A 12,858-nucleotide genomic window follows, 5' to 3' on the forward strand; every position below is an offset into this window, starting at 1 on the left:
CCCATTTCTAAGTGACAAAATAACCCTCAACACTTGGTTTTGAGGGCATTTAAGATTAAGGGTTGAGCTTGAGGGTTAAGATTGAGGATTAACTCTCCTACATATTACACACTGGACCTTTAAATGCATTTTTTTGCAATGTGACATCATAATTGGTTAAACCAAATTTGGTGATTTGGTGTGAAACCCAAAAAGAAAATCCAAATAACTGCTGTTGAACATTCATGAGAACAGAATCCAAACTCCATTACCAGATATTGCCAGTAGCCTCCTTTCAACTCCACCCCCACTTGTCAGCAACTCAGCTAAAAAGTATAGTGATAATCAAAAAATTGCGTTGCTGTTTCAGCTGCCACCGCACAGAGACGTCTTGACAGCTTGCACAGCGTTCTCTGTGCCTCTTAATGTAAACCACCCACTCAGGGCAGGACTGCGGTGCTTGATAGTCACACTGTCACAGTGAGTTTCAGCCCTCTGATGTCTAGCCATAGCGCATTCCCATGGACACGGATTAGGATTACTGCTTCTTGACACATTATTTCATCACTCTCAACTTCTCCTGCATTCATTCATTCAGTTTCAGCACGGTCCTTACACCTACTAGTCCGGTCCAACATTTATTTGTACACTCACATAATTCACACTGTTTTCAGGACATTTAAAAAAGAGTTGAGTGTGTTTTATATCAGTGTCAATATTTCGAAATTCAGCCTAATTTGTGAGGAAGAGAGCCTTGTTTTATGAGATTACTGCAGTTAATCTCTTATTAGTTTTTCCTTTCACTTAATGTCTCTGTGAGCAGAAAAGGCACAGCTGGGCGGAAATGTCACCCTGTGTGTTTGTTTTTGTGCAAATTGTTGCAAAACAGAGTAGCTCAGCTGGAAAGATTTCAATCAGAGTCTGTGCAATGTCGCTTCTGATGCTCTCTTCCTTTTTTGTCGCTTTTTCTGATAGATGTTGAAGCTCGGCAAAAGGGGATAGGTCCGTTTCATGTTGTCTCCAAGTGCTGATCTTAAAAATCTCATTGTTGGAATCAGTCACGACGCAGAGTTTATGTCTTTCTTAGGCGTAAGCTCAAGAAACTAAAGAGGAAACTCCCTTATACTGTGTCCACGGTCTGTTTAACGCTTCCTGTCCTCTCTTCTCCATCTATTCTCTCCTTAGGGAGGAAATAGTCCCGCTGTTACGAAGATGCTCCACTCCTCAGCTACCTCCAAGCTGAAGCACCTGCAGCAGAACAGCACAGACAAGACTAAAGGTGGCAAAAGAGAGGAGTTCCTGAAGATGCAGGGCCAGCAGCAGGTATTGTCTTCATATTCTGCTTAATCTGGCAGCAAGTGTGCAGATGGGATGGGATTGTGACAGTCAATAGCCAGAGGTGGAAAAAGTATTAAAATATTGTACTCAAGTAAAAGTACCAAAAATTTGATGAAATATTAGTCAAGTAGAAGTAAAAGTAGTCATCTGAAAATGTACTCAAGTAGAAGTAAAAAGTAGTTCATTTGAAATGTACTTTAAGTAAACATGACTTAGTTACTTTGCGTGGGCTGTGAAGGTAGTAGAAATATGACAAGGGGTCAGAAATCCAAAACTATTTTGGAACTCACATCATCATTTGTCTGGTTCTGGTGTATATTTCCCCCCTGTAGGTCTTCATTGTGCTGAATTTGTATTTTTACTCAGTAACGGATAGGATTTATAAAGTAACTAAGTACAATACTTGAGTCAAAAGGTACTCAAGTAAAATACAAAATCCTGATTTTAAATTGTACTTAAAAGATACAAAATACACACAAAAAAGTATTCAATACAGTAACTTGAGTAAATGTATTTCTTTACTTTCCACCTCTGTCAATAGCATGTTTGAAAACAGCATGGTAGAAAAAAGGACTTTAAACACAGTAAATCATGTTTAAAGAAGTAAAAAACTATTGAAAGGGTAAAGTGATCAAATCTAGAAATACAGAGAAAAGTGAGGGGTCTTTAAAAGCCATTTCAGAAGGTCAATAGTTAATTAGTAGATTTAATTTGAAGGGGTAAGCCGTTCCATAAATGTGAGGACACCTGATCACAAGTTTTTAGAGGAGTTTTAGACACATTATTAAACATCAGCGCTCTGATTGAGATGTGAAAATGGAGGAGCTCAGACAGGTACGATGGTGCCAGTGCTTTAAAAGCTTTAAAAACCAACAAATAAACTGCAAAATCAATCCTAAAACAAACAGTAGAAGTCAGTAGACGGAGCACAACACTGGTATCAGCTTTCAGGATACGCTCTGTATCGGCAGCTGCTGTTTTTTGGCACTGTAAGTCCAGGCCCCAGACATATATATTTTTTTTAGGTATTTAAAATAGACTTGAACATAATTGGGGTATAAAAATGATAAAAGATGGAGACCATTATTGAAAGGCATTGGCTATTACTGTGCTCTCAGCCTGCAGTTGAGGTAAAGAGAGGTAATGAGTCGTGTCTATTATAAAGGAAGACAAATAAGAGAGTTCCTTAGTTATGGAACAGTATTAAAAACATTTTTCACACAGGGATTTTAAAGACCTTGTTCGTCACATGGGGACAAATTGTCATTACGCTGACCTGCCCACAACTTCAGCAAAGTTATATATTTTTTTAAAGTCAGATAAATGTGTGCATTTTAACCTCTGTGAGGATGTGAAGTGTCCAGGATTGCAGCCAGCTGCACTGGGGGCAGCCCATAGCTGATCCCCCTCACTCATCGTAAACTGGACACTCTATATTGACCCCAGCCACATTTACACGTGTACTCCTGTGCCGGGCCCAAACCAATGGAAGGGTTGAGCCAGGAACGGCATCCGACGTAAAATCTCTCCCAAATTTAAAGGTGTGGATCATCTGCTTGTGGCGCCCCCTAGAGAGGGAGCAGCCCAAAGACAAAATAAATAAATTCATTAAAAGCACAATAAAGCATTTCTCCACCACACTTTGCTCCTCAATGTACAATCGTCACAGTTTGTGAAACAGACATTAGCTTATTTTTTATTAATTAAATAACATTTGAAACTGGTTTATTTTAATTGATTATAAATTATCTGAAGCCACATAATAATAATAATAGTAATAACGATAATGTTACAAAGTGCTTAACAAAAAGGAGGTCTAACAACACAAAACTGTGTAAAACCAAACAATCAGTTCACTGAAAATTAATTTATGACAGCCTGGTCACGGTGAGTTCAGAAAGTCTGAAAACTTTTAATATCCTGCCTTTACACATGAGTTTATATACAGTACATTTGCCTTAAAGCTCACTTTGACATCTTTTTTTTTGCTGGCGTTTTAATCGCCGGCATTTTAGTGCATGAACGTTTGAAAAGACTGGACATAAGGATGTTAGATTGCACTCTGGAGGCCAGGAAATTGAACCGTTGAAGCATGTCAGTCCGGTTAAGCCAAAGGATGATTTTTGCACGGTGCCTGTGCTCGGGGGGGGGGGGGATCTTAATGTGAATGTAATTTGAAAAATAACAGGAGCAGCGAAGTGCGCCTAAAGCCTCGCACAGCACCGACCATTCACACAAATTCATTCTTGAAGATAGCAGAGAAGTAAGTGCGTCAGGCACAGGGGGAGATTTTCAGCGATGGAGGGGAATAATGAAGCGGTGGTCACCTCAGACTGAGAGAAGATTGGAAGGAATCTCCGCAGTGATATGTCATAATTACCCCTCGAGTCAGTGGTAATCACAGATTTTTTCAATATGAAGAGGGCAGTTATATTTCACCACGGGTCTTTTCATGAGCCTCTTTTTTTGCGTCTGCCTTTCCTTCTTCCACTTTTCATTTCCTCTGCCCCTTTTTTCCCCTTTTCACTTCTCCTCCCATTACTGGTTTTTGTTCGAAAGCAGAGTGGATTTCCACACTTGTCTGATGGAACTAAAACTAATCCTATTATTTCAGTATGACACTCGCATGCAGCACTCTGTCCTCTCAGACTGTAGGAAGAAGCGGCAAAAAAAAGACGCCGTTTGTGCGAAAGCGTTACCCTCGAAGTGACAGTGGACGTTCAGAGCTAATTGACAGCGTGGGAAGTCGACGCCAAGCTGTTTAGGGTGGCAGCAAAACTGCAACTGCATGACGAATAACAACACTGACCCAAACCCAGAGAGGAAACAGTGAGCTGTCTTCACAATTAGTCAAAAAAAAAAACCTGTCATCTGTGGCATTTTTGAAATATGAGGTGCAGCGAGAGATCAGGCAGTCGATTAGTACACGAGTTGGGAGAAGTTGAAGATGAGGTTTATCAAAAACAAACACAGGAAGTACATTCACAAGGAAAAGAGATAGATATGATAAAATCAGAGCATCATAAAGTTCCTGTATAAAGTATCTTTGGTAGAATTTAAAGTCACCTTTTATAATATTACTCAAGTAAAAGTCTTAAAGTATATGACATGTATTGTACTTATGTATCAAAAGTAATTTTCTGATGTACTTAAGTTTTAGAAGTATTACAAAAAGTGAGGAGTTAGAATTTATCCACGGTGGCTCAGTGGTAGGACAAGTTGTCTTTCAATTGGAAGGCTGTGGGTTCAATTCCTGCGAGTCTATATGTGTCCTTGAGAAAGACACTTAACCCCCGCGATGAAGCGTGGAAATGCGTGAATGGCAAAACTGTAGTGTGAAGCAGCTCATCAAGACTTGAAAAGCTCTGTATAAATACAGACTTAAAGAATAACAAAGACTTTGTTATTCTTTAAGTCTGTCTTGTCTTGTCTTTGCTACTTTAAGTAGCAAAGACAATTAGAGGAAATTAGAGGAAATCTAGTGGAGTAAAAGTAAAAGTTGCTAGAAATACAAATATTCAATATGATTCAGCCTTATTCATCCCATTATGTTTAAGGTAAAGTTGAAAACACCCACAATAAATAATACTATTTTCCATTATTTCCATTATTAGTCACATCCATTCTGAAAATGAGTCATAAAAAGAATACATTATTGTCCTGTAATTCCTTGTCCACAGTTGAATTCTTATTTTTCATTTATTTCTTTGAAGGATTTCAAATTCAAATAAATGTGTGCCATACACAGTCATACTTAGCACAACATGTAGTGAAATGCTTTGTTTGTGTCCAGTCCCCACAAGTAAGTAAGTAAGCACTTTAATAATAGAAGAGTAACAAATATAAAAAGTGACATGGTTTTATCATTACATCTATTTAATTCCTAAAAGCCAGCCTTTCTTTCAAGTCTGTTTTACTTCATAATGGCGTGTTTTTTTGTTTTTTTTTCTTTGCCCCGTAAAACCTTTATGACCATTTTTATCTCATGCCTTGCAGCTGATGGCGTCCCTCTGTCTCTGAAGCAGATTTAGCCCGTTAACCTTGTGTTAGCGACGGCAATAACAGTGTCAACGTAATGGAGTGAGTCAGCTGCCCAGCAGTAATTAAATTCAGACAAAGAAAACAATATCTGCTTTTATTTATTAAGATTAAGATTTCCTTTGCTGCTTAAAAAAACTGCAAATAAGACGAGGTTGTGAGATATTGGTTTGTTTATTATATCTTACTTATACAGTATTATCTCATAGTGTCTCTTGTTCTTCAGTATTTTCAAGAAATAAAAGTGTAAACTTGGTGGGAACAACTATACACAGATTTTCTGGCAGCGGTTGACGTAGTGTAGTCACGATGCTGAGAAGCCGGCGTTGTGTTGTTGCTTTTTCGACAAGCTGTTGCATCTGAAGTAGCTTTGAATTAGTCTTCAAACTTCAAACTAAGAGAGAGAGAGAGAAGCACAGATCGTGACGATTTAAGATACAGATGGACGAGGCAAATAATCTTTCCAGCTAATCATTTTAAACTCAGGATAATGAAGCAGATGCGTGTGGACTGTGTTGGAAAAACATCCTGATTTTCTGCTGTAAACCTCATCAATTTTTGAAGAAAGCCGGGTGATTAGCATACAGACTTTAAAAGATGATTACGTTTAAAACATTTAAAAATCTAGTGTGGAAAAGTTGGTATTATTTTCATTTAGGAAAACATTTGTTTTGTTGCTAACTGAAGGCTAACTGATGTTGCTAAATTTTACATACTGCACCTTTAAAATTCAGTAATCAGTAATGAAATCAGTGATATTAAAATCAGCCTCTGTCTTTCCAGGCTTCACATATTGTGAAGTTTGAACTCCATAGAGAAAATCAACGTTTTTAGCTCAGGGCGACACAGGTGCTGCTAGGCAACTGCTGTCTTGTTTACCAAAATATGTTATCTCTGTAAATCCAAAAAAAAAAAAAATTCCAATAACCGATATCACAAAACAGCATATGTGAAGTTATTGATGGGAGCAGCAGTGGCTCTACAACCCCTGTGTGCCCTGATGTAAAATCGTCAATTTTTTCAATGTACAATGTGCTACAGCCGAGTGAGCGGTTTACAAATTTACACAACTTCAATTGTCTAAGTACGATATAGATCTGTGAATTATATTCTTAAGACAATTCAATCTCCTGCACCAAAGCTCATTAAGTAAATTAGTGTTTTGTAACTACAGTTTTACCCCCACATGAGGCAGCATTTCCCCCTTATTCAAACTCCCTACACTGGTCACATCTTTCACTGATATAGTTGTTCTGATAATCAGACGTGCTCACCTTGACATGTCTTTTTGGCCCACAGCTTAAGGTAAAGGCGTCTCTTCAGAACCTTTCCTGGACATGACTCCCTTAATGTAACCCCAGAGTTTTACCATCTTTCCAGGTCCCATTTGTGCTTTAATGTGTTTCTCTCTTGTCTCCTATGACCAAAGAAATAATAGCCATTTCAAAGAGGCATGAAGTCAAAGAAAGAGGCACAGCACCTTTGGAATCCCCCAGCGGTCGTCCCACCCACAGCTATAAATATATAAATCATTTTTAAATTGGTGTCAATGGCACTTTCCCCACAGTGACAGCACCAATTCACAAGAAAGGCAGCTGGTGTTTTTTCATATGTTGTGGAAGCCAGCTGGACAGACTGTTTCTGACATTTTGTATTTGGTCAAAAATGCACATTTTGCTCATTGTACTGACGCCACTCTTTATTTTTATATAAATATATATATAAATCAGGCAATATTAAAGGTGCCATATGTAAGAATGAGGGAAACTTGGCTGAAGAAGAGGGAGTTTACCGCAGGATAATGGTGGAGAAATCTATGTTAAGAGATGCCCCATCCAACCTTAAATACATAGACTTTATGCACTTCGTTCTCTATGTTGTGAATGACTTTTAGACTGACGTCTTGTTTTCTTCACTTAAGACAGGTATCGCTGTATGATTGTCTTGCAATATATTGATTATCAGACAACCGTTGTATTGCGATATTATTGGTATCGTGGACTTTGTATCGCATATCATATCATCACAGAGACGAGCGTCCAATTAACCTCTGTATGTTTTTGGACAGTTGGAGAAACTCCACACCACACATACCTGAACCGGGATTCAACCTTTTGTGCATCACCATGTGACTACTTCAGACATACAAATGTATGAAATAACATTTTTACGACTAAAGGCAACAGTTTTAGACTCTTTCTAGCCTATTATTCTACTATCTATTCAGTTTAATTTCAGTATGGCCCAGATACAAGTCAAAAAGATTAAAGGTGCATTATGTAATAAATCTAAAGCATCTGGCCATAAAATCCTCGTAACATGTCACAGAGACTGGGGAATAATGTTCATATAACAAACTGAACTCACCAACAACAACAGTACAGACAAAATATTTGCATTAAAAAAATTATTTTGCAGACTGCAAATCATGTTTATGTTTCGAAATCATGTTTTGGCATGTGGCGCCACCTACCGCCGTCTACCAATCATTGCAGTCAGTAGAGTCTCAGCTGCCGAGCAACCACGGGTTGCCAGTTACGTCAGAAAACGAAACCTAAAAGACCTCGGTATTTTGAATTTGAATGTAGTAACTGTTTTTGGCCACATTCACTTTAGAGAACCTTCATTTTTAAGGTTCTCTGGTGTATCGATTATCGTATTGCACGAAGAACGACGATATATCACCAAATCGATCCATAGTCCAGCACGTAGCCCGCCTTTTGCCCTCTCAGCTGGGTTTGGCTCCAGACCCCATGACCCTCATGTGGAGGATAAAGCGTTGGACAATGAACAAATGGTTTAATTTGTGATCATTAAGATATAATGTGAAGGGCTAAGAGGCTTAAAAATAATAATAATGCCACAAAAGATGAACAATATTGTTATTTCAAACATATGTCCATAATTTCATCATTGCAGATCATATCTGAGTATTGTTGGCATCTAACTAACCAAGGTTGGTTGATGAGTTGATGAGTGTTCATGAGGAAGTGAAAAATCCAACATTCCATTGTTCACTTCCTCATGAACACAGTCCTTAAAATATTCCTGCAAAGAAACAGACTTTATCAGTGGAGCATTAACTGCTCACTGTCAGTGTTGGCTCTGATGTTATCTACGCATATAAAAGTTAACAGAGTCGTTTTGATGGCGTTCTGCGCCGATGTGCTCGGACTCTCTGCTCAACAGAGCTTCACTTAGAGGCATTAGAGCATCCGGGCACGAGGATCCTTCAAATCAATGTGCTGGATAAGAACCGACAGCTCCAAACCACAATTTCTCCACATTTGCTTTGGCGCAGATCATGGGAACGGCGCATGACAATGTGAATCGCTTTTGTCACGCCACTAAAACCCTATTTCATTTTCCCATTTGGCCTCTTATTACTTCTGGCGGCGAAACTGGGCTAATTAAAGGTGCTGGGCATGAGGTGAAGGTTGTGAGGGAGCGTTTTTGGCAGGAGTGTGAGAAATGAAAGGCGCCTGCTCTGCCATGCTCACAAACCAGAGTAAATGTGATGGCCAGACCTGAGAGCAGCAGCAGCAGCAGCTCTGCTCTCTGGGGATGACTGGCAGCAATAGAGCAAGTGAAAACCTCCCCAGTCCAGGCACACACACCTGCTCTCCTCCCATACTGAGCTAATCCCCAGTTATCTCCATAAAAACAATATTTAAACTTTTATAGCCACAGCAAAAAAATTTTTAATAAACTTTATAAAGAAAAACTTGTTTCTGTTTCCTGGACTGAACTTGCCGTCACTTTGTTAAAGAGAGACAAATACTGTACATGTTGTGACTGCATTGCACATGAGTTTCATGTGTTGGAACAGTGCCACCTGCTGGCTCTTTCCGGATTACATGAAGGGACCATACTTAGTGAACAAGGTGTTCTTGCAAAGTCAAGGATTGATGCTATAGAGATGAGGCAACACTCCCCTTTACTGTAGCATTCTGGGAAAGCATAAATTTGTGCCTGGCCGTAGCGTAACATAAATATGCAAAGGACTGTGGGTATTTATGCTGCAACTTCAGGGTCTTAAAATGTCGCAGAGCGATCCTTCCCTGACTTTGAGAAACACCAGCTTGTCTGTCTATCGGGTAACAATCATTTGCCAAAATAAAGTTGGTCAACACTCTCATTTGCAGTTGACCACCTTCACTGTTGCACCCTATGATTGAAAGTTGTGTCGGCTCATCATGCGTATAGATGCGACTTGCCTGGCATCACACATGATGACAACCTGAATAACAATCTCCTGTGTTTGTCTCTTGTCCTGTGTTCACCCTTACCCGCCCTTCGTCCCTCCACCACATGTCTCCTCCTGCGGAACAACCTCATCCACACCCTTCACCCTGCGTGACCCTTCATCTCCCGACCTGCAACCGTGACCCCGCAGCAGTGAGCGACCTCTGCGTGTCCAGCCTCTTCAGCTCCCTTCTTTCTTTTTTCATGTCTCCTTGACGACAGAGCGACACATAACCTGTGTGCCCCGTTTTCTTTATCAACTGCCTTTACATCTGATTGTTTTCTCCAAAATCTACACTGAATCCTGTTCTGTGTGTGTGAGTGTGTATGTGCGTGCGTTTGCGTGTGTGTGTGCAAGCATGCGTGCATGGGCATGTTTGACCATAACAGTAAGGGAAGGTGCTGCAGGTGACAGTGCTCAGCAACGACCATTTTTAAGATTTTTTATTTTCCACAAATTCCCCTTTGGCCCTTGAAAAATCGTCTCTTTCCATCCCTGCCTTCCCCACTTCCTGTCTCCTGTGTCCCTGCTCTACCTTGAAGGCCTTGGGGATCAACAGGAGCAGCAGCAGCAGTATTGAGCCGTACCTCTCTGGCATCAAAACGGGCGTTTACCCCAACCGAGTGCCCTCTTCATCGGCAGTGTTTGCCCCTGGTTTGAGGAAGTATCCCCAGGAGGGGGCGCTACCATCGCTGACGGCCTCTTCCAGTCAAGCAAAGGCACTGCTGGCAAGTCTGTGTGCCTCCGGCCTGACTGCAGAGGCCCTGCTCCTCTCCTCCACCCTCCGTCAGCACCGGCTCCTGCGTGAGCGGCGAGCCTCCTCCCTGCCTCCGTCAGGCAGCCGGTCCTCCTCCTCCCCTACTCCTGCTGCTACCCCCTCCTCCTCCTCCTCATCTTCATCATCTTCCTCACCCACCACCCCTACTGCGTCCTTGTCTCCCTCCTCTCCTTCCTCGTTGAGTCCTCTCACCTTCTCCTCTGAGGATCACAAGCACAGCAGCCGAAGCTTTGACAGCCGGCACGTAACCCCTGGCAACTCCCTGTGATGAAGAAGAGGAGGAGGAGGAGGAGGAGGAGGAGGACACATTATGAACCATAAAGAGCATTTAAAAAAAACAAACAAAAAAACAAAGATGTCTCTTGGCCTTTTCTTTTCTGTTTTTTCGGCCCTGTGAGTCACCGTGTATTTACGAAAAAGAACTACCGTACTGTAAAAGGAGTCGCGATCTTCTTCTTGGACATGTTTCGGACTCCGATCCGGTTCCACAGTTCCTCTGAAGTTCTCATACACAGTCATACTGCCAGTTTCAAAGCTAGAGAGCGCACAAACGGGGCTCCTCCCACCAGCTGCCTGCTATAAGTTGATGCGGTCTGGAGGAATTCACTGACAACACCGATCTCATATAATACCCTCACTCAAGTGGGTCGTTAGCACAGTAGATATACAGTATAATTATCTTGACTGTGACTTTTATTATAGAAAATAGGATGCAATAATCTCAAAGTGAGTCCTGTAGTCGTGTGTGTTCTGGATAATAATTTACTCTCACTCACCTGCGTCAGAGCAGAACGTGAGTCTGCTCTGAGAGACAAAAAAAAAGGAAGTTAAGAAAAAAAATCAAAAGTAGATCAAGTTGATGGTTGTGGTTTCAAGCTGTTTTGTGTTAAAGGGACATTTGTGGCTTTCCTTACATCCCGTGTTTTACATGGTTTTACATTCTGAACTGGTGCTAGTTTTTCCCCTCTGTTTGTAAACAGAGTTTACACAATTGTCCCCGATCTCTGAGAAAACATCAACTCAAAAAAAAAAGAGATGGATTAACTATGAGAAATGATACTATTATGACACTAAAAGCACACTGCAGCGGGCACGTCGTTATTAAATATACATGCGACAAACCGAAGGGAAAAGTGCAAATCATGTACACAAAAATAGAAAATGTTATTTAAAAAATGTTGTATATCTGTGTGTGTGTGTGTGTGCCTGTGTGTGTGTGTGTGTGTGTGTAAGATCTAGTAAATGATGACAATCAGGATGTTCGGTAGCATCTCACAGGTCGCTGTGGCATCTTAGCACCTGACATCACAAATCATCCCAAAGACTCGAGCACATCTAACTACGACTGACATACATTCTGTCGCACACGTGAAGACACTTTTTTTTTTGCAGAAGCACAAACTTTATTCTGCTTTTTTTTTTTTTTTTTAATGCTATATTTACCAGAATGAGATTTCACCCTTTAAAGAGTGTTTTCTGTATTCATTAGCAGGTCTTATTGTCTAATGGGATACTTTATCTTTCACTCAAGTGTGTTAATTGCACTTGACATATTTAGAGAGTTCTCAAAAGAGGTAGAAGAAAGAAAGAAAATAGGAAATCAAGCACAGTTTTCTCCCGAAAACATGAATCTGGTTAATTGTGGCGAGCACAAATGTTTCCTGAAGTAAAAAGAAAGAGATATAAATAATAGCACATTATTTAATGAATTCATGTATTTATTGCCTGTAAACATTTATTACGAGTGTGAGGCCTTTGATGTTCCTCAGTGATAGAACTTTATGTAAAGCACATGTTAGTGATTCACTAAGTGAAAATAAAAAACCTGCACAAGGAACAGTATGAAGCTTCAACAAGGTGATACTTTTGGTCGCATTGAGATTAAAACGTGTGCCCATGTCAAAGAGCAGGCGGCTCGAGGAGAGAGTGAGGAGATTAATTGTGTTTGAAGGCTACTTTAATTAGGGTGGCTCTGAGTTGCTTTTTCTCCATTGATAGAGGGCTTTTGATATAAAAGGACCCAAAGATGATGAGAGGAAGGGTTTGACAACATGGCTGTTTTATTTCCCTGCCCCTCGTTTCACTTTGCTTCAACTGTTTTTTTCTGCGGTTTTACCGGGACAATGCTTAATAAGGCTTCAGTTATGAACAGTGCTGTATGGAATTATCCCTTATTTGACCCTGTTCAGACCTGGTATTAACACCCTGTGATCCGATCACATGACAATACACACACATCAACACAACACAATTAGAGACTACATCCTGAGCTAGCTTAATTTATTTGTAGCCACTGCCACAATAGTAACTTTTTCATATGATTTCTGGTTTTTTTAATAGTCAAAATCTTATTTCATGCTATAGCAGTGTGAGTAGGGCTTTCATGCCCTAAGCCCCCTGTCACTCAAACACACATACACACCGACAAACAAGTGTGTAAAGTCAGACATCATTTTGTTCTTGCAAACAGTCATGATGT

The 12,858-nt window shown here is 40.4% G+C and overlaps 1 protein-coding gene across 1 annotated transcript in view; it reads left to right on the forward strand.

Moving 5' to 3' along the window:
• srcin1a (SRC kinase signaling inhibitor 1a) overlaps nucleotides 1-10,647 on the forward strand; it is a gene marked incomplete at its 3' end in the record, with an annotated part of 47,441 nt that extends 36,794 nt beyond the window's left edge. The window contains exons 20-21 of the mRNA XM_083895884.1: nucleotides 1,165-1,302; nucleotides 10,144-10,647. Coding sequence (XP_083752010.1) covers nucleotides 1,165-1,302; nucleotides 10,144-10,647 — 642 coding nt within the window. The remainder of the gene's footprint in view (nucleotides 1-1,164; nucleotides 1,303-10,143) is intronic.
• Between the last annotated feature and the right edge of the window lie 2,211 nt (nucleotides 10,648-12,858).

Source organism: Microchirus variegatus (assembly GCF_963457635.1).
Source record: "Microchirus variegatus genome assembly, chromosome: 10".
Lineage (NCBI taxonomy): Eukaryota > Metazoa > Chordata > Actinopteri > Pleuronectiformes > Soleidae > Microchirus > Microchirus variegatus.